The sequence below is a fragment of the Rhipicephalus sanguineus genome, chromosome 2 (genome assembly GCF_013339695.2).
Source record: "Rhipicephalus sanguineus isolate Rsan-2018 chromosome 2, BIME_Rsan_1.4, whole genome shotgun sequence".
Taxonomy (NCBI): Eukaryota; Metazoa; Arthropoda; class Arachnida; order Ixodida; family Ixodidae; genus Rhipicephalus; species Rhipicephalus sanguineus.
Genome location: NC_051177.1, coordinates 60,309,769 through 60,337,162, shown reverse-complemented (window position 1 = coordinate 60,337,162; position 27,394 = coordinate 60,309,769). Strand labels below are relative to the sequence as shown.

Sequence of the window (27,394 nt, the reverse complement as noted above, 5' to 3'; positions counted from 1 at the left end):
AAAACCATAACCGACCCTTCCTCTCTCTCTTTCTGCGAACGTGTCTCGTGCTGTCTGCTCCCGTTGCTCGTGGCAACCGTGTAAACTGAAATGGTTGAGCGCTCGAGTGAATCGCACGTAATTACCAAAACAGAGGCCGCGCGCAGCGGCGGGCACATCACGTCCTCGGTGTAGGCTTAAAAGAAAGGCAGCAAAAATTGAAAAAGCGGCTTGCGCATCCGTATATCGATTGTGCGGAGCCGTATCGCCTAGACCCGCCTCCCTACACGTGCCAACGCACCGTCTACACACTGCGGTACCTTTTCAAAGGTGAGTTACTCGGGAGCTTGTCAGCAGTTTTACGCCGCACCCTCGACGGGTAGAAAGTGCTGCGGCCTTGTCAACGGCGGCTGGCGGAGATTGCGGGCCACTCCGATGCGAAAGCCCAACATGACGCCTTTGCATCGCAATACAGCGATAACGGTGGGAACGTGAATTTTCCTCTCTTTGACTTTAAATCTTCGTCCGTGTTTGTCTATTGAGCACGTTGATTGTTTGTCATAAAAAATGACGAGATAACGACTCCTTCGTAGGTATATAGGAGTGCAGTATTTGTTCTATTAATCGTGCTCGAGTCACTTTCATTGATCCCGATGTTACCTTGGTCCGTAGAAACCATTTGGAGATTTCAGATATGTACTATAAACCGTATGATGAATGAGCGCGAGAACTGCGCCGACCTAGTTTTCCTTTCTTCCTTTCTCATGGATGTCGCGGCGTTTTAGACGCATTTTTATATAGCGACGCAGCCTGAATACAAATCATTAGCGGCATGATCCCGTCCAGGAACAAAATGTAGGTCACGCACGCTACGGCTATTGGGCCATGCCGCACGCTGGAAAGGGAGCTCTCTCTCGGGAAGAAGCCGAGACTCTTCTGTACAGCGTCGGTGTGAACATCGAGCCTATCGGCTGACCCGAGGGCAAATTTCATTTGCATGCGGTATGAGCCACTATTCGCCGTTAGAGCGCGTTTACGCGTCGCCAGAACTTAGGTAAGACGCAATGCTTTCTCTAATTGCGTGCCGCGAATTCGGTGATTTGTCCCAACCACTGCTGTGCGAGTTAGCTGTAAGTCCTCTCGGTGCTTTGGTATAATGGTTACTGTAATCAATGTGAAATGCACTTTGTCGACAGTAGTTATGGTTATAAACTTTCTTGCAATGTGTGTAATTATATAAACATGTGAACGTGTGCAAAAGTCTTTATTTAGGGATTTGGCAGCGAATTTGTTTGTTCGTACATATATTAATGATGTATATTCCTCCCTGATACCATCCCTAATCGAACTTCTTTGCACGTAATATATTCATTTAATGTGATCAGTACAGTCTGTGAGCGCCTAAACGCTCACGGAATTCAGACATTCAGAACGGCATTCAGTTTTGCCGCGTTATTTTTTATAAAGGTTCAAACACTGCTGCTCGTGTCATTTGTGCTGTCTATATGCGCATTGTCCGCTTTATTTTCCCGAGGTTTTTAGTTTCGGTGCAAGCACTATACGTATGGATGCGCGAAGATACGTCATATATGACGAAGGGCTGCTTTTGTTAACCGTATGAAAAGCGTCGATTTGTTTATTGTGCCGCCAAAATATATTTATGATGAGAATAATAATCCCAGCTATAATCAAGTAATTGTTATATGAAGCGTCTGGCGAGAACCGGCATATTCAGCACGGCCGATGGCCCGTCTAATAATCTTCCACTAACTGGCACTGTTTCTCAAAATGTAGAGGCCGCTTTTATATAGTTTAACTGGCCTGCTATTGCAATGAAACTATACAATATAGACAGGACTATTTCACTTTTAAAGACGCGGATGTAGTCGAGGCAACCTATTATTACGTTGTCATCACTCATTAGGGCGAATAGCAAGAGAGTATCGACAGTAGCGAAATCTGCGTCTTCTGAGAATAACACGCTCATTAAAACTGTCCTTGCCTATAGCTGCTGTGTTCTGGCCGTATTTCCTTACTTTCTCGCCATTTTCTTTGTATGCATGTACTGCAGTGGGAAGTCAGGACCACGCAGAACTTCGAATAAAGCGACGTTTCGGCAAAAAAGTACTTTCGTTCTTGCCCTCGTCACAAAGAAATCGCGTTACCCAAAACATCGCCTAATTCGCAGTTAAACGCAGTCCTGCTTGAAGGACACATTGAAATAGCTTTATCCGAACTATCTCTTTACACTAAGTTTTACCTTGTCCCAAGTGCGTTGCCCGCATACAAAGGCGTCCGCGGAACTTTTTGCAGGGGAGTGCATCCACGGAGGGGAAGGGAGGGGGGAGGAGGCGGCGGTTCTTTCAATGCCATGACATGACCGGCAAGGTTAGTCAATATATATAGTGTGTAATAACGTGCGAAGTTGGCTGGCAATCATGAAGGCCGTTTCACATGGACATGCGGACCCCGAGTGTGCTAACCAACGTGTTTAGCTTCTGCTACTGCATGGAAAATATACCAAACTTCAGGGGAGGGGACGGGCGCCCCCCTGGCAACCCCCCTCCTGACACCCATATATATCGGAGTACTTAAAGTGAAGGGGCGCCAGACTCCCAGTGTGAATCACGAATCGTAAAATCCGCGCGGGGCAACTCCGTCTAATGAACTGCATGCCCCTTTTCTTCTCTTCGCGTCAGCTTGTGCAAAGTGCTGCAATGGTTTACGTGGCTGCAGTTGGTCGACAGCATTACGCGATAATAACCGAAGAACGAGGCAGCTATCGACCACCAGGATATCCCCCCCTCCCCCCACCACCCTTTTTTTTTTCTTCAAGTCTCCCTTAATCGAGCGTAGCCTCGTTTCAGCATAATACAAACGCTGACAAGAAAAATTCAAACGTAAAATTATAAAATAGAAACACTTCTCACAAATAACAACACAAAAGATTCGATGACTCTGCTAGCCTATCGCCACTCACTGTGGACACCTCAACCATTGTTCCGCTGTACAGCCGAAGACCGCCGCGGTGGTCTAGTGGTTATAGTGCTTGAGTGCTGATCCGAAGGTCGCGGGATCGAATCCCGGCCGTGGCGGCGGCATTTCGATGGAGGCGAAATGCTAGAGGCCCGTGTGCTTAGATGTAGGTGCACGTTAAGGAACCTCAGGTAGCCGAAATTTCCGGAGCCCTCCACTACGGCGTCTCTCATAATCATATCGTGATTTTGGGGCGCAAACCTTGGCAATTATTAAAGCCGAAGTCATGTCGACATTTCAGAGGTCTTCTTAGAGAAAACGGAGTAAACCTCTACTTAACCCTAGGTTATTCCGGTGTACGAGTCTTCTGTCTATTGGTATAAACTTGACGCGTTAGTAATACGGCCATGCTAAGGCGTCCTCGCTTATTATGAAATGCCACATATAACGAACTTTTTGTCCTGTCGTGGTGGTATGGACATAATGAAGGTATGTATACATCTGTGTACTGCTGATATATATATATATATATGAAAATGTGCACAGAATGGCGCGTCTTCGGGTTTGTGAACGCAGCATGAACGAGCATGCCTCGCTGTACGAGTACTGGCGTAGGCTTCTCATGGAGGAGCAGCAGAACGAGGAGCGTAACCACTGGCTCATGCGCAAGCTGGACGAGATAGAGCAACGCACCAGCCTGCTTAGCGAACGCTCAGAGAGACTCAGACAACTCAGGGTGAGCACCGCACGTTGGCTATCTATCTATCTATCTATCTATCTATCTATCTATCTATCTATCTATCTATCTATCTATCTATCTATCTATCTATCTATCTATCTATCTATCTATCTATCTATCTATCTATCTATCTATCTATCTATCTATCTATCTAATCTCAGTGCAGTGTGTGCATATATATATATATATATATATATATATATATTGTAATGACGAAGAACGACAACGGGGCTCTGGCGCGAGAGCAGGATGCGCGAAGAAGAGAAGAACGAGGTTGAGAATAAGAACAGCCGGCCCAGCGAACGGGCGTTGTATCTTGTTTCTCTGCATCACAATATATATATTGGCCTCGAGGAGTTACGGAGTCGCCCTCTATCGGACGCGCCTCGATTGCGTGCTAGGCAGGATACCGCCGGCGCGCTCCCCATAGGTTTTGCTGTCGGCGCTCTACAAAAACACCTCGCGGAAGCCCTCCAGGGCATTTCTGTAAGTACTTTCGAAATGAACTGTGTTCTTTACTGTCAAAATAATCATTTTCGACGAACTGAAAGCACAAGATAGTCTACAGTCGCTGCCTCTTTGCAGAAAACCGAGCACCCGCTTCACGCTGTCACCGCGTTGGAGACCCCTATGAACCGGCTTCTTGCGTGAAAGGCAGTCACTCGCTGAGTGCAAACTATGTGAAATATTTCGTTAGAGTAGACTGCCTGTATAACCAAACGCGGAGCATAACAGAAAGAAGCCTCAAGCCAGCGATCGCACGGGTTCGCGCGACTGACGGTGCCTCTGCATGTATGAGCGTCTGCATGTATGTTCGTACTGATGGTTTCGCTTTTGCTACGAGCGCGTTTTGGCACCGCGCTGTGAACTTTAGGCCGCAAAATATGAGAATTTGTGAGTAAACAAACAACTACTGTTGCGCGGACGCTATCAAAGCAGTTCAAAAACAATTTCCTTACAACTGCGGCTTCGGTGCGCATGGCAACTTTGTGATCTGCCGTCCCGACGATTCAGTGTTCTTTTGTTCTTTTTCGGTCTAAATTCGGTTACGTTTCAATGTCATTTGACAAGTTGTCTCGCACAGCGTATTGATCGGTCTTCTCAGCGGGCTGTTTCTTTATTCAGCGCATTCGTTTCGTTTGGTGCTCGCACAAAACGTGAGCAAATGCGACGCCTTTTTTTAATGCTCCTTAATTATCGTTCCGTTTGCATTCCAGTGAACTTGCCGCTCTCTGTCATCAACAAATTCATAGACCAAAGCTTCACCACTTCGAGATTGCTGGTGGAAGGAGAACCAGTCTACGAGACCGAGCATGTAGTAGCATGCGACGCCTAGGCAAAGAAAGAAAATACAGTAACCTTTGCCGGACTTGTTCTGCAAACGTCGGCTGTGAACTAGGACTCACATGAACTTGAAATAGCGGTGTATAAAATAGAAGGTATTGCAGCAACCAGCAGCCGTAAAACAGGATAGTAATTATTTGGCGAGTACCCCAGCAATTTTGGCAGCAGTGTCGTGTCTAACGCCAACAGGGTGGCATCTTTCCCACGTAAATAAATGAGGCTCCAAGAAAACACATGGGGTTGGCCGGTGGGCCGATCATTGGTGGGCTGATCACGGAGGCAATGCAAAATTTATGTAGCTTATGAAGCAATGCATGCCTCATCAAACGGCAATGTTGCCCGTCGGCGTCCCGCGTCGGCGGCGTCAACACGAGTGATGCAAAAAATAATCATATGACGTCATCATGACGTCACAGATCGCCAAAATATGTAGCGTCATTATGACGTCACGTAATGTGACGTCACATGATGACGTATTCACACGTCATGGTCGCTTTGCATTGCCTCCGTGATCGGTCACGGAGGCCGTGCAAAACCGCGTTAGGCGCAGAACGACTTTTGGGAGGGAGGGCGGGAGAATCAGTACAACTACTGACAAGAAGAAGATGGCTTTCGTCTTCCAGTAATCTTTGTCGAATGCATAAGGGACCCTGTGCGTTTTTTTTAATTCAACATATCTAAACAATGACCTGCGCATCTGCAGCCGATTTTGTGGACGCTGATCACGGGGCCGACAATCAAGAGGTCGCATTGGAGGGTTCTGAGATGGCATCGCACGTGGTAAAAGGTAGCGCTTTTACCATCCTGTGGCAGATAAGCATCATTTGCCGGCGGGAAGCGCGCGCGAGCCATCGTCTCAGTGCGCGCTGTCTGCTACTCACCGAACATCGCAGGCCCGACGCAGTAACAAAGTCTTCGTCGCGGAAGTGCTTGTTGCACACAAGACTCGTAGCGAATGGCTACTTGCCGGTTCTTAGCTTTACAACCCATGCTTCACGCTGTTTCTTGTCCCGCGGTTACCGGTGCAGGCTGACACTGGGCTCCTTTGCGTAAGCGCGGCACTGCGGCACCGAGCGGTAGAGCCCCATGTTCGGCGCCTTCGGAGGCAGCCACTCTATTACAATGGTTTCAATTGAGTAGAAAATGAAAGAAAACTTCCGAATTTGAACAGACCGCAGCGCATGTGGGACTTGAAACTCGTTTTCAAAGCACGCGGCAGTGCGCCACAAGCAGCCCGACGCGGCCGCTGAGACCACGTGATCCTGCCAAGCACGTCACGCCGACGGTGGCGCCGGCGTTTCCAGTGGTGGGCCTCGAGGCCAATATGTGTGTGTGTGTGTGTGTGTGTGTGTGTGTGTGTGTGTGTGTGTGTGTGTGTGTGTGTGTGTGTGTGTGTGTGTGTGTGTGTGTGTGTGTGTGTGTGTGTGTGTGCGTGTGTGTGTGTGTGTTTGTGTGTGTGTGTGTGTGTGTTTAAATATATGTAAAGTGCATGCATATATGTCTTTATGAGAGAAACGCTAACCGATCAGAATAACAGTTCATTTAATTTGAGAGAAATAAAAGAAATCTACAAACAAACTGTTGATCTAGGCCCTCTAATGCTTATATAAGTATTGCCAAAGTTTCGTATCCTAAAAAAAAAAAGCCAATAAGGAGGTACAAATCGTAAAATTCCATAATTACATATGAAAAACAGATATCGCATTGTTGTAAACGGCATCGATTAGAAATATAGCATTCCAAGAGGATAGAGTTTCGCATCAGAATATACAGCTTGCGTGCAAGTGTTATAACGTTGATGATCTTTTTTTACTTCTGAATAGTTGTCAATGAGTACGGATGCATCAATTTTGCCCGCTTTGAATGTATTAGCATGCTTCACGCTCGCCACGACGGGGGGGGGGGTTAATTGGATGAGGTTACAATTGAGGATGAATAAATAATACAGTTGCGTAAAGTGAGCGACGTAACCATTATACAGGCTCGATGAGTCACTAGTCCACCTATAACCTTCTAAGGCGTTGCCACAGTATACGTGACAAATGCTGCAAAGGTTTCGGGGTTGCACCGCTGGCTTTATGCGCTATGTATCGATCCCTTTTGAGCTCTGATTCGGCGCAAAGCTGACGTAACCTTGCGCAAGACCCAAAACGTCCAGCGTTAATGATTGGTCGTAGGCATTTTTGTTTGGCACTTCTTGACGCTGAGCAGAGACAGTGTATTCTGCGCACGCAACTCATCAAGCAGTGGCGTAACAGATTTGGAACGTTTTTTTCAATGGCTTTCGATACACTTCGTGTCCTGCAAGCGAAGCCGAAAGGACGAACCGTTTGCGAAACGCAGAATACTTCTTTTAGCGATTTCTCCATCGTAATTCACTCGACAATGCACTTTGACGGCTCTGCGCAAGCGTATAGACACTCACTGACGTCATAGAGTCAATGGACGTTACGAACATCCACTTTGAAACGTCATGTAGCCTTGAAATAGATTTGAGATGAATACAACAGGGTCACTTGGCGATACATTCGAATGTGAAAATTTTGTTTGCATGGTCACAGAAAGATGCTTGCTGTCCATAGAGAACACTGATAAAAACAAACTTTTAGTGCTTGCAATGTCGTAGCATAGTAGCATGACAGCAATAACTTCCCTGCAGTGTGACTGTTAATGTGGCAGAGATTTCTTTACAGGAGCCAGACACAGGGTGTGGCTCGTAGCGGAGAAGGAGAACGGAGGTACATCTAGCGCGCGAGCATATCCAACTTGTCAGAAGTTGATTGGATTTTAGTCATTTTACAAACAAGTACAAAAGGCTGACTAGTCATGGACGACGTAGAGGAGCCGCGTTTGACGCGTTCAGTCGTACTTGTGTCCTAAAGACAGCGTCCTTGCAGTATGACGTTGCTTGTCGTAAAGTTGTTTTTACAGAAGTTAGACAGCGAGAGCACACTTGGCAAACGTGCAGATGCGAACACGGCAAGATCATTTAGCTGCCGAAAGCCCACAAGAAAGGGTGTGTGCCATTAATTACGCCAAAAAATTGGCTTTTGTGAAATGTCGCGTTCTCGGCCCTCTGCCGCTTTACGCTTATTTTTAAACTGCATTATATTCCACAAAGTTTCTCGTCATTTGTCAGTTTGCCGAACAAATGTCGTAAGCTTTCTGCGGCTCACCTTGTTTTGCACTGACTCCAGGATTGGCCCACCTTTAACGAAGCATGATGTATGTGGTGACGTCACCATGTGATGTCACGTTATGTTAATGATGACGTCACGAACTTTGGCGATCTGCGGCGTCATATGGTGGCGCCATCACGTCATGATGATTTCTGCATAACTCGTATTGACGCCGCCGATGCGGGACGCCGGTCAATTTTCGCATTTGATGAGGCATCTAAGGCTGTCGCCTTAATAAATGAAGCACTGCTTTGCTTCGCCAGAGCTCAAGCAGGTTAACTATGCTTCGGTCAATCATTAGGACTAATATTTAAGGCATGTTCGTAGCTAACAAACCACACGTTTAGTAGCGCCACTGCCCCTTGAGAAAAAATGTATACCAAAAGGCGATGGACAACCTAAAGGTCGTGATAGACACAGCAGAACCGTACCGTACTGCGACGGCGGGAGCTAACCGCTTTGCGTTATTAGTGATATTGAACACGCGGGAGCTTCCTGACACATGCTATGTGACGGGCGTTGATGTCTTTCAGCGCCGTGTCGTACGTACAAAGCACTTGTCCGACAAATGTTACGCGCTGAGAATTACGGAATAAATTTGTTCCTGATGGAAATGAGGGCAGGTAACGAATAGGGCTACAAATAAAGCGAAAAAGGAGACAGTCGGGGTGGTCACTTCCGGGCGATACGACATGCGAAAAGGGTGTTCACATTATTTTTCTACTTCCGTGGCTACGTTTGCCCGTTTGGCTCTGCGTAATTTTTGCTGTTATGGAGAGGTAGGGCGGATACACGATGCTATAGTTGTGATTAAAGGTACAATAAATGGGGGCGCTGGACTAGTTTCGTCCTGTGAAATGACTCTTCAGTAGCCTATACCACCATTTTTTTCGCAAAAAAAGAAGAAAAAAAAGAGTTTGGCTAGTAGCAGAACAAAATGACGAGGTAATATGTTATTTGTCGCACTCCCAAACCGCAACGTTGCAATAAAATTGTGTCACTTCAGCCCTTACGAATATGGCATAAAAACAATAATTTCTTTAGCGAATCGACTACTAACCTTTTTTTTTTTTGGCTAAAATAACTGAATACGCAAACCTCTATGATAACTTTGTATTGCAAGAAAAAGTCACAGTTTCGCCACAAGGGCAAAGCAATGAATGCGATAGCAACAAATCAAATTGTCACACGAGGAACGTCAAGCAGCTCGATACTTGCAGCGCGCTGCTCAAACACGAGGAAGGACTCTCGAAAAGAATGCACAGGTCAACTGCAAAGGTATAGGTACACAGGACGATCGCGAACTAACAACTGTCGCAGTTGTTGCATATTTTGTTTAAGGAGTGCGCTACAACCCAAAGCTCTTGGGTGTATATCTTTTTCTTGAAAAGCGCGGCGCGTGAGAGTGACCCCTCCGCGTCTCCTGCCGCGTGGTGGCATTCGACGAAATGTTTAACCGGCGTCCCACATATCAAGTGGGTACAGAAATGGGTCACTTTTTAGTGCGCGTCCCAAGGACAGTTTTCAAACTGAAGCAAAATCTAGAAGCGGTGCTTTAAACCGCGCCTTTCGGGCAATCTCGCTGGTGATACTGCATACGCTGAAGCGCCTCCGAGCTCTGGGTACCACCAGCGGTAAATGGTGCATATAAATAGCTTGCCGTTAGTATTCCGAAGAACGGATGGCGTGGGGCCAAGTTTTCTAAGGCGGCGTGCTGCGGAGCGAGGGGTCTCAGGTTCGAATCCTGGTAGGATGCTACAGAACTTTTTCTTCTGATTTATTTTTTTGTGGCTTTTATGTATATATACATACATATAGATATCCGGAACATGACGGCAACGGCGACGGCAAAAACCAGCCGAGAGTGTCCATATAATTGCTACCGCAATAAAAGAGTCGTTGTTGTCACTGCTATTCTATGTCACAATTATGCGCCAATCGACGCTGTCTGCTCTGTGCTTTGTATAAGATGCCCCGTGCGCATCTATACATAGATGATATCACTCACGAAAGGACAGTTACCTTATTCTGACAGTTTATGAAGAACTAGTTTGATCAAGTCGCTCATTTATACATGATTGCTAAATTTTTCATCTTGCAGGAAAATTTTTCAGAGTTGATCCGGGAACGTTATCTGAGCCCTGAAGAGATGAGCTACAGATACGATTACAACCAGCCGACGAAGGTGAGGCGTGGCAAGTTTTCATGCTACTTTAATGATTCGACCGTTTATTTGTATGTTGACGTGCTATCTTTTGAAGGCTTAGAGTATTTGAGTCACCTCTGTCGCTCGAGGTATAAGTTTTGGTAGATGAAGCTATACACTTGGGCCCGCTCCCGCATATCTAATCTAACTTCGCCAAGTTACGTGGATTAGATATGCACGATAATGCGAAACGTTTCTCACAAGTATTATGCAGTGAAAAGATACCCACATATAGCGTTCGGATAAAGTCTTAATTGCTAATTTGATGTAACTATAAGGTGCTGCTTGATCAAGTATCTTCTTTATTATAAAAATTAAGATTAATTTCCTTATCGCGTAAACGCAACGCATGTTGCCTATTTTGCCTGTTAAGAGCGATGTGAAATTACATCAGCACCAGACTTCCAATTTAATGGATTGTTGCTGTTATGATGAGCTTACATAAGTTATCTCCAATATCGAAATAGTTGTCACCATCCTGCCAAACAGAACTGTATGAGGATGGTTTTTGGAGTGGCTTCTGCGGGCGTATTTCTTTGCTTTGCACTCCCAGTTCAAGAAAACAAATTACGGCTGCGTATTTGCGTGTGTGATTGAAAAAAGAAGGGGGAGAGGGAGAAAGGTAAAGCAGGGTAATACGGCTTAGGCTACTTCTGCGAGTGTGTAACACGGCTCATCTGCAAAGCGCCATATTAATATTAAAATTATTTTTCCTTAATATTGACATGCCTTACGAAGGCTAAAACGCTCTTTTATCGCTACGCACGAGTTTCAGGTCGGTTATGGATAGTATAATGAAGGAAATAGGGGCACTACAGAACAATTTTGTGCATATATGCGAAACTTGTTTGCTACACCATCGTCTTGCCTTGTATCGCAGGCATCAGAGTACAGCCCTCCCGAGTACATCCCCGACCCAATTTTGTTTGGCTTGTCGACGCCTCCCTGGGTGCCCCGCGAAGGTCCTCTCCTGCTCTCGCGCACCCAGACACCCGAACGCTGGAAGCCTCCACGTTCACCTACGGCGGCATCAGTGCCTCCTGTTCACCACCAACCTAGGGCCCCGTCGCCGCACCCAGCGACAAAGGAACAGGTCAGCAGTCCCGACAGACGCCCGCGATACCCTGACGGCGAGACGAGCGAGCCGTGGTTCAACCACTTTGCTAAGAATAGCGGCGGGTCCTTGCTTGAGCCTTCAGTGTACTGGATGCCGGACAGTGCCGAGTTCTTTCGAACTACGAGCGCGTTGGACAGAAAACCCGCACGGTCAATGGCCGCCGAGGAGGAGGACAACAGGCAGCAGGTCGCCACGGACGCGGCATCGTCGACGAAACAGCAGCATCAGCAACAGCAGCAGTACCCCTCTCAGCAACAGATGCCTTCGCGCATGAGCCAGTTCTCGGACTACATCCCGAGCAACGAGTCGCCACCCGCGGCGAGGAGGCGCCTGGGGCCGTCCACCAAGCCACCGGACCTCGAAGGCGTCTTCATCAACCACACGACCGAAGTGCTTCTCTCGGACACCGGGGCAACAGGCAAAACGTACCAGCAGCAGGAGCATCGCGTTGGGGACACAAAGAAAGCAGCGGACAGCGACACGAGCGGAGACAGCTTCCACCAGGGAGACACCGACGAAGGTCGGCACGACCCGAAGTTGATACCCACGGTGCGCCTCCGTAAGCCCAGCAGAAATCATGGCGGTCAGGCAGCAGCGAGCCGTTCCAGGGAAGGGCAGGACAATGGACCTCCCCTGAAGAAGCAGGGGTCATTCAAGCAGTCAAGGAGAGAGGCCAGCCGTGAAGCGACCCCGTCATCTCGAGGAGCACAACCGCACCCTGCGCCGCGGAATGCCGCGATGTCGTCGAGGCGGCCGTCAAATGGCGGTGGTGCGGAGCTCAGCAAGTCTACTCCTAGCGCATCAAGGACGGCGGCGAAGGATGCGCACGAGTCTGAGCGGTCAAGCAGGAGAGCGAGACAGCATGCCCGAACGGCGGCTCATGAGTCACTGTCTGACCGTAGTGACGTCAAACCAGAGGCACGTGACGCCTCCGAGAGGAGCGAGGCCACCGACACGGCTCGCGGCAAGGACAGCGATTGGTCGGTGTCCTGCGGCGAACAGCAGCAGCTGAGCGACAGCAAGCAGGACGCCTCGCGGGAAGGTGGTCAGCGAAGTGACGAGGGCGCGCGGGTCCAAGACTCGAAGCTTCAGCTGCCCACGGAGCAGGCTCACGTCTCCTGGCACCGACAGTCGGGCACAGACAAGCTCGTAAGAAGCGGTAGCGAAGGACAGCTTCTAGAGCTGGACTCGTCGGGACACCGCACAGAGAGAAGAAGCGTGCCAGCTGCACTGGTGGAGTCACGCCACCTGGCAGGCCACTCCGAACGCATGGCACTACCAACCGGAGAGGGACAAGAGACCGACCACCATGAGACCAAGCACACGAATTCCGGTGAGGCACCGAAGAAGTCAACCGATAAATCGAAGGGCAAATCTCATCAAAAGTCTAGGAGCGTGAGCAGTTCGAGTAGTTCCAGTAGCAAAAGCTCGTCGTCTAACAGTCCCAAGGAGGCACCGGGCGGTACGTAATTTTCACATATACACCCGCGTTTCATTGTATAGACAGTTCAGTAAAGGTACCATGCATCGTTGCTCGTATTCCTCGGTAAGAACGTTGAAATGAGCTAGAACGAGAGGGGAAACTTCATTGGATGCCGAGACGTGAGCCATAGGCTAGCTTTGACAGCCGTTTGGAATGCTTGTTAATACGGAAACCCTTCCTAAAGCAAAGCTTCTTTTTCCAGAGTTCCAGGTTGTTGGCATGGGGTTTAGTTTGGGGCAGTAAACTGTTCCTTAAATTGTGCACAAAACTAGGCCAGTCTTGGAGACAATTTTGATCCTGACACGGAGGCCCATGATACGTATTGTCGCGATAGTATTAATCGAACAGCCATGCATGGTTTTATTTAGGATCATTTTGTGTGAATGTCTCGATCGCACTAACTAAATAGGTTCTGCTAAGCTTGTATATATGCAATCATTAAAAAACAGGTGAGTTATTTGGTCAATGTTTATGTGACTACTCTTAGCCCTTTCATATTCTCTCGTTGTATCTTCCTCTCCCCCGCTAATTAACCTCAATGACGTAGCTATATGCCCTGCACTAGTGGTTGTGACCTGACAAGTTGGTGTTCCGTCATGCTAATTAAGTGGCGTGATACTGCACAAATAACAAGAATAGACGGGAAGAAGACAAGTTCTTCGCGTGCCTTAGTTCGTCACCTTTAATCCTCAGTCATTTCTCGATATAGTTTCGCGCTGCTATACAATAAAGCATAGGTATAGCCAGCTTACAAAGCTTTGTCATAACTTAATTCCCCGCTTTTCCTTCAAATCTCTATTTCTCTATCGATCCGTGTAACGGAAGAGAATTTATTGTCGCTCACAAACTATGAAATGCAAAGGCATGTGCCTGCGAAAATAGAATTAAGTACAATAATGAGAAACTATAAGAGGTCAATGCACACTTAGAGAAAAGTTGACTGCACTGAGAGAAGAAAAAAATCCCTCGGTATATTGTCTGGGCGTACAGAACCACTAACATTTTCATGCTGATTACTGTTTCGCTTAATGTAGTTATAGCGAGTTGTTTGAACTTTTAAGTAGTAATATCTGTTCGCTTCAAACGCAGGCAAAGGGAAAGGTCACTCGAACGATAACAGCGAGGACAGCTTTTTCGATAAGGACATTCTACCGCAAGGTAAGATATTCGCTGCACTGTATCGCTTGTGCACCGTACCACGAAACTAAAAAAAAAGAACAAGAACTATGCTACTCTAACTATGAATATTGAAAAACTTTGCTGATTAGCTTATTCTAGCCAAAACCACGCCGCAACTGCAGTAAGACATCACTTTATTATCGTAGAGCACCAAGTTGGGCTAGTTGGTTTAAATTCATAATGACGACTAAAACTGCGCTGAAAACACAAAGACAAAGACGAGGAAAACAGGACTCGCGCAGACTCACAACTGAACGTTTAATGTTTGAAGGATGTCATATATACACAGTGAACATTTGATGAAATAAGATCATTGGACAGAGCTATGTCTACGTCAGAAAGTGGCATCTAAATATTTCAGCTCACAATCAGCAAGAAATACTGAAGGTTCACTTATACACCCCCGGGTATTGTTAATCTTGAAAGCCTCGAACAACTCGCGTGTACACCGGTACTTGTGACGAAACGTTTAAAATGCTAAAAGGAACGGCACGCAGTCACCCCGAAATCGCGCCAACGAGGGTGGGGGATTTGCGGTTATCCCGTATCAGCATAAGGTAGCTCATAACTTGAAGAACGTAGCTGAACGCTACGGTGTGAATATTGTGTTTTCGGCGCCTCAGAAAATGTCGCGATTGTGTGCCAGGGTAATGAATGCCTTTGACAAAACACCTAATTGCAGCCCTTTTGTTTGCAGCATTGGACATAGGTCCAGGTTTGTCCCATGCGCCTGCGCAGTAGTTTATGAATTTCCTTTCTTCTTGTGGGCAGGTGTACGGGGGACAAACGGGGAGGTGTATAAATATTCGGCTGAAAGAGCACCTTAGGAATTGTTCTACAGATGGCTACTCGCACGTGTCCAAACACTGTAGAGAGTGTAAAGTAGGCAGCAACGAATTGTGCCAACCGCTTGTGAATAAAACCAAGATTTTGTTTTGTCACAACGACCGGTGCACACGCGAGTTGTTCGAGGCTTTCAAGATTAACAATACACGGGGGTGTATAAGTGAACCTTCAGTATCTCTTGCTGATTGTGAGCTGAAATATTTAGGTGCCACTTTGTGACGTAGACACATCTGTGTCCAATGATCTTATTTCATCAAATGTTAACTGTGTATATATGTCATCTTTCAAACATTAAACGTTCTGTTGTGAGTCTGCGCGAGTCCTGTTTTCCTCGTCTTTGTGTTTTTAGCGCAGTTTTAGTTGTCATTATTAACATCACTTTATGATGCGCGGCTTCAATTTTACAATTGCAACATGTGTCAAAAGGGAATAATTAAATAATAAATATTCTTTCTGCCTGCAATTCTTCCCTTCCGGGCCCACTGTTCAAAAAATTTTTTCTCCGTGATTCGACCAAACGGAAATAACATGGACGGAGCGGATAACTAATCGATGCCAGTTGCAGGACGGATCAGAGAGTCTGTAGGCTTCCATTTGCATAAAGGAGAATGACTCATCAAAAAAAAAATTAAAGCCAGTTACACGCCTGTGGAATCTGAGTAAACAACGGAGCTGGCAAACAAGCGCCACCACTTGAGGAACTTCTTCTTTTTTTCTTTCTTTCGTTATCCTTTTCTACGTCTTCTTTCTTCTTCTTTCTTTCATCTTTTTTTATTTCCTTATGTCTTTCTAGATTGCCATCTCTGCTTCCTTCCCTCCTCCTAACCCTCACATTACACCCCCTCACTCCCACTTCTCTTTCCCACCCCTTGCTATGCTATACTGTACGTACAGTCGCGCTCAATATGTACGTACAGTCGCGCAACGATGCGTTGCGAGCAACAACAAAGTCTGTACCAGACTTTGTACGACAGACTATCGCTTTAGGACCCAAGTTTGCCTTCGAAAGGCAGAACTCTCCGGCGGAACTTCTTTCAATGGTGCATGACGTGTCTAAGCAGGCTCCGGATGGTGAAAATGAACGCTGTGTGTCAGAAGGTGTTGATGTGCTTCGTCGGTATTCCCGGCGTGACGCAAGTGTCCCTGTAAGAAAAGTTGTGTCTTACCTCACCAGAAACAACCTTTGCCTCTTGGACTCAGACAAAGAAGGTGGGTTTCTTGTTGCTCGCAACGCATCGTTCATTTGCAAAGCTGAAGCTGCCATAGACGCTGTGTTCAATGCTGAGTCAGAGAAAAGGCTGAAACACGCCAAGAAAACAGCTATTTCTCTGTTAACCAAGCTTAATCTGGATGCGCTAGCCCAGTCCGTAAAAAAGCATGAAAGCTTGGCCCTACGCATGTTCTTCGCTGCAAAAACTCATAAGAGTGGCACGCCTTTTCGAGTAATCATTTCTGAAATGGGAACGTGGCAAAAGTCTATCGCATGTTGGTTACAATATCACCTAAAAACGTTACAGGTCAATGATCCTTTCATAGTTAATAATTCTTCTGATGTCATCCAGTACCTCAATGAGCATAACACTGTATCGTGCAAGGGTATGTACATCGACGTCAAGGACCTTTATTATTCTATTCCCCATCGCGCTCTCATGAGTGTCATTGAACAAGCAATTCTTGATTTCGGCGCCGTTGCTTTCCAAAACGAGTGCGGTGTTACAATAGCAGGCTTTCTTGACATACTCAAAGTGTACCTCACCTCTACCTTCGCTCAATGGAATGGGCGTGTTTATTTGCAGAAAAGCGGTGTATGCATCGGTTCGTGCATCGCTCCCATACTAAGTGACTTGTTTCTAGCCCATGTGGATAGGAAGATTGAAGCGAGATTGGAAGGAACCAATGTGGCAAAATGCTTCCGGTTCGTGGACGACTATCTCGTCTTGTTTGAGTGTAACGATGCCACTTTTGGGTCCTTGTGTCGGGGCACTTTGTCAATTTTTGAGGATTGCCTTGACCCGCTTGTCATCACACATGAGCTCGCTGATGAGGGAGTGCTCAAATATCTCGACTTAAAACTGTCCTTTTTTAACTGGCATGTGTGCTGGAAGTACGAGCCCCGCGCCAAAAAACCTCTCCTGCCGTACACTTCGGCACATAGTAAACTTGTTAAGAGGGGAATCATTCAAGCGTGCTTGCACAACGCCCTTGTTAAGTCCTGCCATCACTCCATTCACGACAGCTTCTTCTCGCAGATAGGTAGATTGAAGGCAGCCGGCTATCCCCGTCACCTTCTCGTCTCTGTTGATGAAAAGCTGCGGGAAAGGTTCAAGCAGTCGAGTAGTTCTCCTGATCTTCAGGTACCAGCGAGAAATAAGGTGGCGGTTATCCCGTATAAACATGCCATTTCTCACAAGTTGACAAATATAGGTGAAAAGGCGGGCATCTCAGTCGTATTTTCGGCACCGCACAAGCTGTCTGAGCTGAGTGTCAGGACCAACGCTATAAAATCGGATGAAAGCGCATGCAAAATTAACTACAAGAATAAATTCGTTGACTGCTCTAGTAGCGTTGTTTATAGCATTCCACTCTCATGCGGACAGACTTATATCGGTCAGACGGGCAGGTGCCTTAATGTACGTTTGCAGGAGCATAACCAAAAGGTACGCAAAGGGACAGAAGGTTTTCTCGCAATGCACTGTTCACAATGCGGGTGCGCTCCAGCATTTAATAACACACAGATTTTAGCTAGGCATCGTCAGGATAGCACGCGCATAATCATTGAAGCTGCAGCTATCGCTAAAGGCAATTGCATCAGCAAACCTTCAATCGCCCTCACTGAAAAAGAAATAGATTACCTAAGTTCATCCGGTCAAATAACGTCTTTTCGCGGTTTTGTGGTTTTTGCTCGTTAATTCTTTTTTGTTTCTCGGTTCCCTCTCCATGTCTGCCGTCATGCGCATTTCAAATGAGCGGTGATCACGTGTGCCAACTTGTTCTCGTTTTTCCATGTTTGTGATAATAAATTTCAGTTGGAAGTCGGCGCTAGTCCTCGTCGGTTCTTCGTCCTTGTGTTTTATACGCGCTGTTCACGTCACTATGTACCATACAAGGCTATGTCATGCTTTACCCTTTCTCCTCATCGTTTCCTTCCTGCTCACCCTCACTTTTCTTTTCCATCCCCTTGCTATCCATGGCTCTGATATGCTAGTCTGCTTGGCACATAACCGCTTTACCCTCTCCCCTCCTTCTTTTCTACCTCCTCATCCTCGCTTCCCCTTCCCACCCTTTTTTTATGCTATACTCTACTATGCATGGCTATGCTATGCTAGGAGCTGCTTGGCACATAACCGCTTTCTGCTGGTCATGCGCACCGGCGGAACGAAAAGCTTAAACAGCACTGCTGTTAAAAGCGAGAGCAGCGCTCCTTTGCTAGTTTCTCTCTGCGATGCACCACTGCTGTGTCTCTTATTGCTGGGTGTGACCTTCGCTGACGTGTACCACTTCTTCTCTAGTACAGCCATCATATCTAGCCCTTGCAGGCCCGTAGCCAGGAATTTTTTTCGGGGGGGGGGGGGGGGCACTTGCTGAAAACCTTGGCTATTTGAGCAAAACGCCTATTTGCAGGGGCGTAGCCAAGGGGGGGGGGTTGGGGGGGGTTCAAACCCCCCCGAAATTTTTCAGTATTGCTTGCGTATATATACACGCACACATACAAACGCACGCACGAACATACATAAAGTATGGTTGAACCCCCCCCCCCCCCCCGAAAAAAATTTCTGGCTACGCCCCTGCCTATTTGCATTATTTATTTTCGGTAAAGCACCATATATCATAAAAATTTCCGGGGGGGGGGGTCGCCCCCCCCCCCTGGTACGGGCCTGAGCCCTTGTGTCCTTTTTTTCGTTCCCTTTCCGATTCCTGTTTCCCGACTCCTGTGCCGCGTAGTACTCGCATTTCGTGCAAACGTCTCTGCCTTCGATCTTAACTTTTTTCTCTCTTTCGAATGCGGGTAACTTCTCGAATATATTTTTTTTTTCGAACTTATCATCACTCCGACATGGGACTTCCATTCCATAAAATGCATGCTACGTGTAACTGTGACGCAAGGGTTCGGCTGCCACCTCGCGCAAAAATCCCGTGCCACGTAAAGCCCTTTGGAAAAAAAGAGTGTTCCACACTCGCCGCTTTGCCTACGAGCGCTGGCCCGGCGCTGGTCTACGACGCTGGCCCGGAGTTAAACGCGCATACATACCCAACAAAGTGGACGAGGGAGCACCCTCCGTCGCTCAGTGGATAGAGGATCGAACGCGGAGGTTGTGTTTTCGGATTCCTTTCAATTTAGGTCATAACTATTAGACTACAGTTAAGAACAAATAATATCCCCTATGCTTTCCTTGGATTAATTTTATGTTGGTTTCATTGGCCGTGTCTAGCGAAGAAACAAGCCCCTCGAACAATTACCCTTCTTTCGTTTGCAAGGAAGCTTTAAATGTACTTATACTTATGAGTCATAATTTAAAGATATTCGTCGTAATTATTTGTTGTGCACGCACATCTGATCAGCATTCTTCCTTAGTCAAGCATCGTATATCGCCTTTGTCTTCACGAGACACAATTACAGCCGACACGACCGAACGCGTTTCATCAGTTACTGCTGTTACCTCGATAATGCGAATACGATTCCCATCGCTTGTATTACAACGTTACTTTGAATTTGCGAGCTTTCGTTTATTTTTATTTCAGCGATTTAGATCTACACCAGAACTCATAATTAACTTACAGATCTCTACGCATTAACTTTTTTTTTTGTGCTCAGAGACCACTGCCTACCAATTTCTCCTCGGCAATGTGAAGCCGACTGCTCCGGAAAAGCCATCCGTGATGAACCAACCGTCGGAGAGCAGCACTGACATCGAGAACGAAATGGCAGCCGCGGTTATGACCAGCCAGCCCAAGTAAGACACGCGGTGACGGGTTTTTATTTATCATTTTATTATAACATAACTATCGCGCTGCCGTTATGTATATTACGTTCAGTAGTGCAAGCTGAACTTCACGTAACACGCGATTCGGTTGCTGATTACAAAGATAGGCATACGGACTTAAGACTGCCATGTAGGTTGATGCATGAACGACAATAGTTTTGTTTGTGCGTGGAAGACAAAATGCAGCGGGCAATACACTGTGAGGAGAGATCGCCCGGCAAAGAATGTTGCTGGAGCCAACGTTTGTGCAAGGTATTTTATGTTAGCAGCAATCGTAAGAGAACACAAAAGCGAAGTGCGGTTGCGAAGCAACATTGGTAGTCCCTCACTAAGTTTTCGTGTCGTCGTAACTATTATGAAATAAAATAGATTGAGCGGAGTTCAAGAACTCAACCTTACAGCTCTCTTGAAGCTTCTTCTGGACGATAGCTTCCTTAATACACGAACGTATTGGGCTTGTTACCACTTAAAATTTTTTTTCTCATAATTGGTAAAAGAATTTTACTCCATTTAAAAGCTAAAGATGAAAAGTTGATACAAACAGTAAAAAAAGGGTGTTGAAATTGTGAGCAAAATTTACTGTTAACTTAGTGCTGTTGAATATATTAGCTCCGTGCTGCAGACTTAATGCTCGTACTCAGCGCTGGGCTAAATCATGAAAGAAATCCAAACCTGTGACGTCACAATGACATCGTCGGGGTTTAGGCCTGAAATTTTAAGCGTCAAGTTGAGCCTCTGTTTTGTCCTATAGCAATAAACACATTTCAGCATCAAATAAGCGCAAGTGTAGTTTGGAAGCAATACAGAACTAGTTGGTACTAATTATAAATTTAATTGAGTGTCTCTTCAGTAGCACTGCTGGGCTGAGCAAAAGAAAAAAAAAGAAAATTGAAAGCATTCGTACACCTATAGCTGAAACTGCTGAAACCCTTTTCTCCGCATGCACTTGCATGTCGTACACAAGGTTCTCTTGTATATACAGTTTTATGCGCGTTACTTAGGCTTGAACACTGGCGACAACGCCAAACATCAGTTGTTTAACTAACACATATTGCACCGCACGATCGTGACACAGCGCACTTTCTCACTGCACGCACCCAAGGTATAAAAAGAGTCCCGAAGAGCTCGAGGATTCCAAAGCTGGCAGCAATGATAGCTCCCCTCCGGAGTATGACGTGACCTCTGTCAACATACAGTGAGTCCTTCCTCATACCGGCTGTCTTCACGTTGGGCTTTCCAAGATGATATCTCACAGCTCAAGTTAGATATGTTTCGGGTTTTCAGTGTATCTAGGAAGCTCTCATCATCTATTATAAGAAAGTACGCCTTAGATTGAATGTATCGTCAGAATTAACAAAACTGTTATGTCTGTACTTGCATGAGCAACGGCCGTCTATTAAGCGACAGCTTTATTCAAGTGGTGGGAAGGGGGACGAAATTAATATAAAGTAAAGGCATGCATGCCAGAACAGCTGAAGGAGTTCATCAGGCTTTGAAGCAGTCCGCATCTCTTCGATAGCGTAGGAAATAAATATTTTATTGGTCACTCGAAAAGTGTGGCCTTGCAATGCAAGACGTTGCACACATAAAATCATTCGTCTCAGTTCATCTATGCAGCGCATCGTTTCACTTCGCGATGTCATACCAACTAGCCCCAGTGGAAGCACTACTCAACTTTATAAAAGCTCTTATGGCAGTTGAGAAATTGACGTCATGTATTGTGATTCTTAAAAATCTAGCATTGAAGCTGAAACCTGGAGAACCTGCTCTGACTGAGGCAAATCAGACGATGTTCTCGCTCATTACGTTGGGAGACATTTTCAATGGGCTTACGAATATTTTCTATAATACGCGGCGTGCCACTGAAGTAATAAGAAGCTGCGCTTAGTGAGACCTCAGGTATGTCTTTTACTATCGGCTATTCTGAAATCTGTTTTACCATTGGTAACGTCTTACTATCGCGAGGCCGCATCAAGCGTCAATGGCAAAATCATGATGCACACATGACTGCTTCGCTCAAGGACCTTATATGCAGTAGGCCGCCCGAGAGTAGTATTTGTTGACCTTTATTGCATTTTCTTGTTTACAGGAATCTCATCAGCGCCAAGGTCAAACATGACGTGCCTTCACTTATTTCACGGAAAGGTAAGGGTATTTATTCGTTCATGTTATCTATGCTCATGCGTGGTATAACTAGCCTTCCTCATGCATGTATAACCAGTCTATGCAGACGCTGCATACAGTAGTCTTGAACCTGCCGCGCTGTCATCCAGTGAGCATTTGCTCTCGTTGTCTCGTTTCAGTCCTGGGTCTCGACATGTATTCGGAACCAAAGATAATGCAGAGCCAAAAACACGATGACGAGGATAGCTTCTTCGACTGACTGAAGAACGCATCGCGAAGCTCAACTCTGCATCTCCGTGCGTTTCGGCGCAGCCTGCAGACGTGTTCGCCGTGTGCTTGGAACACTTATTTACAGTGGGTGTGAACTGAAGCACTGTTCCAAAAGCGCGCTGTTTCACTGAATAACTTGTGAAAGTTATTCACACGTATACCGTTGCTCCACGAGATCTCGCGAAAACGCCTTGCGGGCTGTTTGTGAGTGCTCTCGCAACAGAGACTACATGAAAACTAGACCTTAGCTATAGCCAACGCATCGGCGATTTCAGGTCACGAGTTTGCTATTAATTTCGCGCGCTCACCATATATAGCAAGCCCCTGACGCGCCTTCTCCCATTTAAGAGAGAGAATATGCTCAATTATGGCGTCGCTTATTCACTTTGCCTTCATAGAATGTAGCTATAGGTAAAACGGGTGAAAACATGAGCAAGAAGTAGCGAACAAACGTGTGTAGATTAACTGTAGGTTGTAGAACAGACGCAAAATCATTAATTAATAAAACATGAACGCCTCTGAAACCGGGACGTTGTCGAGAGTGATAGGAAGTCAAATGACTGACCATAATGGGCAGGTCGCTATGTGGTCAGTGCAGAACCTACACAGCATATATCGAAGCCGCACTCACTACTTCCACTGTGATGCCGTAGATAAGAGTGAGATATATGCCGGTGTAGATAACATGCAGCCTTTCAGAAGGATTTCGGAACTGCGCGCCAGCGGTGACGTTGCAGTAATCCGCACACCAGCCGGAAATATTTGTTCAGGGCGAAGATCGTCTAGGATATATATTCACGTTGTTCTCTTGGATCTTGTACCGTTAGTGAAGTGTGGGAGAGTTTCGGTAGTGGTTCGTGTAGTACATTTGCGTCAAGTGCACTTCAGGCCACTCGCCTTTCAGCACCGCAGTGCATATAAATAGACGCTAGGAACGTGTGCGGCTGCGTTGTGTCGTCTCAAACGTTGGTGTCGTTTACAATTTGTATGGATGACCGAGGTGTGTGGCGATTATGTGCTGCCGATTTCTCCGATTGCTCAGCGTGACTTCGTCGCTGCGTGGTGGCCCAGCACTTATCCAACGAGAAAAACAACTACGCCTTTATCGAGCAATACCATGCTAATAAAGAATTACCGGTATATTCCTGGCCTTCCTACTTTCGCATTACGCTATTGTAGACGTACTCCCCATTCTTATTTGCACTATCTTGCTGAAGTTCTATACTGAGGGTGCCTTCTTGTCTATAACTATAGCGTCAAACTGTTCCATTCAAACGACAAGTAATGAAATGTTAGAATTTCTGTGAATTCGTTCGTGTACGTACTTGGACACTATAGTCTAAATTATTGTCTTTGAGGAGAGAGACAGCTGCATCTCGTCAAGTTACAGTAAAAAGGCATCGTCATCACGATGCTACCGCTGTCGAACGGATGGCTAGAAATGAGACCAATGCGAGTCAATATTCCAGCAATAATTTATTACGATTATAGTAATATGAAAACTCCAGGCGCATTTTTTTTTTGCGCGGCTTCGGCGGCAACTGCGTACTTTGAGCTGCTGAAGCGATCGCACGCACTTTATCTGAACAGGAATCAGCAGACGGCTCGTACCTTTGTACGTGCTATGTTCCCACCGCTCACTTGGCGTCGAAGCGATAGACAGCACGAAGGTCACTTCGCTAGCTGCAGTGGGCGCGTTCCCTTGCGCCAGTGTTTTGTTGAGTTACGCTAGGTCGGGTGCTAAAGGAGTTATCAGCTAGCTTTACTTCGCCTGCTACCGCATTAGGTGCTTAGCGCTTGCGACGAAACTGACTTAAATAAACGCGACTGATCCCTCCGTCGTAGGAATTGGTATAACACGAAAGTGAAACGTATCTTTACAGAAGTAGTTGATCGTTCATTGTGCTTTGATATGGGACAGCTTGTACAGTGCCTATTGGTGTTTGGCAGCTATCACCGTTTGACGTGGATGCACCCACGTTGACGCCTAGTTTTACGAATATCCCGACGACTAACGCCCGTGATCATGATTTAACCCTTGTGGTAGCTGAAGTTGTTCACATGTACCTGGACACAGCATATGCTGAATCCCGCGCAAAGATGGCATGAACAAGCACATAATAAACACTGGTACTCGATATACTCCTTCAAAGCGTCGTCAATTTAGGAGACAAATGACAAGGTGTACGCTCCCCAGTAATAGGGCAACCTGCGCCAGTGATCATGCATACACTACCACACTGTGCTTCAGGAACGCGGGATGCAGATGTTCGTAGCTTGAGCCGTGAACGCGCGAAGGCGTTCCTCTGGTATGTGTCTCGCTCCGCCAAGGCGCGACATTCGCTCGTGAATGCCGTTGCCTTTCTGCGGCGACACTTCTCTTCACCGCTCTTTCTGCGGTACTTCTCTTCACCGCTCACAGGCGGCGACACCGCCTCGCAAACCAAGAGTACCGTGCGAGAGAGAATATGTGAGAAATATAAGGCGCGTTTGTGACGCCTCACACATGTGCGTCGGTGGCGCAGTGTGCAGAGCGCCCGGCGCCTATCGTGGCGGGCCGAGGGGTCGTGAGTTCGATTCCCATTTCATTCGCGTCAGTGGAACTTTTTTTCTTCTAGTTTCTTCTAGATAAAAATGGGTGAGTGAAGTCGTGGTGGATTCCGGCATAAAACGCTTTCGCGTTTTAAAACATTCGCTCGCACATTTATAGTTCGAAGAAGGAAGGAAATAACTTTATTCCGAGTCCTGCGAGTTGGCGGGGCGGGCCGATGGCGCCGCATAAAAAAACAAAACAAAACATTAAGGCAGCTTCGTACTAGGGGTGCCAAGCCTGAAGGAAGTGCGGAGATGGGCGGCCTTATTTGTTTCTCTTTATTTTTCTCTTTCTTTATTCACGTATTTCTTTCTCTCTCTCTGTACTCGTTCTCCAATCAGAGTTATGCATGCCACACCGGGCGAATCGGTGCACTTGTTTTGGGAGCGAAGCAGAAGGCGAAGAGGAGGAAGAGGACGAAGAGAGCGTGCCGGTTCATGACGATGCTAATTTTTCTTAGCGACTAACGGAGTTTCTCTTAGCTTAAGCAGCTTCGCTGTTAAAAAAAAATGATTAACAGTGCGAGAAACGCTGGAAAAGCGAGATAACAAACCACGCTTCATTTGTTCCCTCCTCTGTCCAATGCCATGCGCAGTTACTCACTTTTTTTAAAGACTCGTATCCAATAACCGGCCCAAGTTTGTGCCGTATTGGAATTTGACGACTCACTGAGAAAAAGCCGACAACATAAGCTCGACTTACATCTGGTGATTTATGAAATGAGTTAACATTTAGAAGATGTTCGGCAAGTGCAAATCTAAACTTCCAGAGTGTCATTAAACGACTTAGCCTGTCAGTATAATTGTTTACATGCACATCGCCTTGTTCTATTTTAGGCAACATTTTATAAAAATCTTATTTTCTGTTCAGTTTTACTTTCTTCCGTAGACTTTCCAAAGTGGAATCAGATGGTTGCGAATCTTTGCACGAAATTCAGTCCAGAACAAATCGTAAACGACCACAAGAGGTAGGGTGTTTGGGAGTTGCGATTGAAGCGTGACTAAGTGAGGACGTGACAAATAATAATATTACAAAATTATTTTTTAAATAAGGAACATGACAAACTTTATTTTAATGAAACAAAAGATTATTCTTCAGTAGCTTGAAATGGATATGATGTGCAAAGAAAATACGAATGTCTCTCATTTTGGTGTTATTAAACTATGTCGTTGATAGCTGGGCAAGTTGGTGACAGTTCATTTTTTACGTGTGAAGACAATTCTGTCCTCTCGATTCGTTCCTTCCTTTTATGCCTTGCCCGTGCGCTGCTTCACACGTGAAATATGTCTTCCTATTAGCTCTCCTTGAAAATGAAATGGCAGCAAGGGCGGGGGGGGGGGGGGGGGGGGGGGGGGGAACACTTGCGCTGCTGCAGAAAAATGCGCTTGGAATGTTAGTCTGTCACAACACGCCCCCTCAAATGGTATCGTGTTTTGCCCCTCCGTGTGCTATCTGAATTCCGGTGGCCCGAATTCAACAATTTCCGGGCGTGCTGTTTCCGAGCTTCACGGATGAACGAGTTCGTTGAAAACACCGGATCAGCGTCAACTTCAGTGGTCTTCGTGCGATTTCGATCAGCGACTGATAGAACAGTGATGTGGCCGATAGAACGGTGACCGATATAGAACAGTGAAAGTAGACTTCAGTGACCATACGTGGCGGGTATACGCCTCCGGCCCCGAAGAGTGCAACATGGTCCTGTGGATACGAATACAGGATGTAAGAGCGAAAGAGGATTTCTGTAAGTCGATTGAACGATTGGTGACTTCTTAGCTTGTCACTTGAATGCTCTAAAAGACGTAGCCACTTCCGCGGAATTAAGCAAAAGTGCGGCTTCAGCTGTTGAGGCAAAAACCAGTCAAAAAGAGGCCGGACAAGGGGAAGAAGTGACACACAACGACTGGACAAGCAGCTGCGCTTTATTAGCTGACAGCAACTCCCAGAAGAACCACGGCGCATGCGCTGATCACGTAAAACCACGAAGCCAAAAACCAAAACATGAAAAAAGCAAAAGCAAAAAATTGGCCTACATGACGGCCAAGAATCTACCGCCAGAGTGACAGGAACTCGCATTCCTTCTGTAGTAATGTTGACACAATCGTCACGGTGCATGTTGATATAATATGCTTCAAGGATTTCGCGCTCCTCCTTGCCCCCACCTCTACCCAAAATATTAACATTGGAAAATAGCGGCACACAACGACAGATCCGGCAGTGACGGGGAAGATTAGCCCCGTCTGACGTGTTCAACGAATTGTGGTGCTCGCGCAGTTGTGCATTCAAACATCGGCCAGTTTGGCCGATGTATACTTTTTCACATTTTAGCGGAATCGCATACACAACATGTTTCGCGCAGGTAGTGTACTTGCTTTTATGC

At 46.4% G+C, this 27,394-nt stretch overlaps 2 protein-coding genes across 5 annotated transcripts in view; one reads left to right on the top strand and one right to left on the bottom strand.

The window, feature by feature from the left end:
• Window positions 1–27,394, bottom strand: part of LOC119383078 (sodium/potassium-transporting ATPase subunit beta-2-like) — a 388,376-nt gene that overhangs the window by 97,107 nt on the left and 263,875 nt on the right. The window lies entirely within an intron of this gene.
• Window positions 108–23,745, top strand: LOC119383072 (serine/arginine repetitive matrix protein 1). Of its 4 annotated transcripts, none has more exons than XM_037651065.2 (9): window positions 108–309; window positions 3,532–3,691; window positions 10,319–10,402; window positions 11,304–13,002; window positions 14,113–14,181; window positions 19,862–20,000; window positions 21,133–21,225; window positions 22,120–22,175; window positions 22,334–23,743. In XM_037651065.2, exons 2-9 carry the CDS (start codon window positions 3,533–3,535, stop codon window positions 22,411–22,413), a joined length of 2,379 nt encoding a protein of 792 aa, XP_037506993.1. In that variant the 5' UTR covers window positions 108–309; window position 3,532; the 3' UTR covers window positions 22,414–23,743. The 4 variants fall into 4 exon arrangements, with proteins under 4 accessions (XP_037506993.1, XP_037506992.1, XP_049268363.1 ...); XM_037651064.2 differs by having other exon boundaries at window positions 298–462; XM_049412406.1 differs by lacking the exon at window positions 108–309 and adding an exon at window positions 740–1,033 and having other exon boundaries at window positions 22,334–23,744.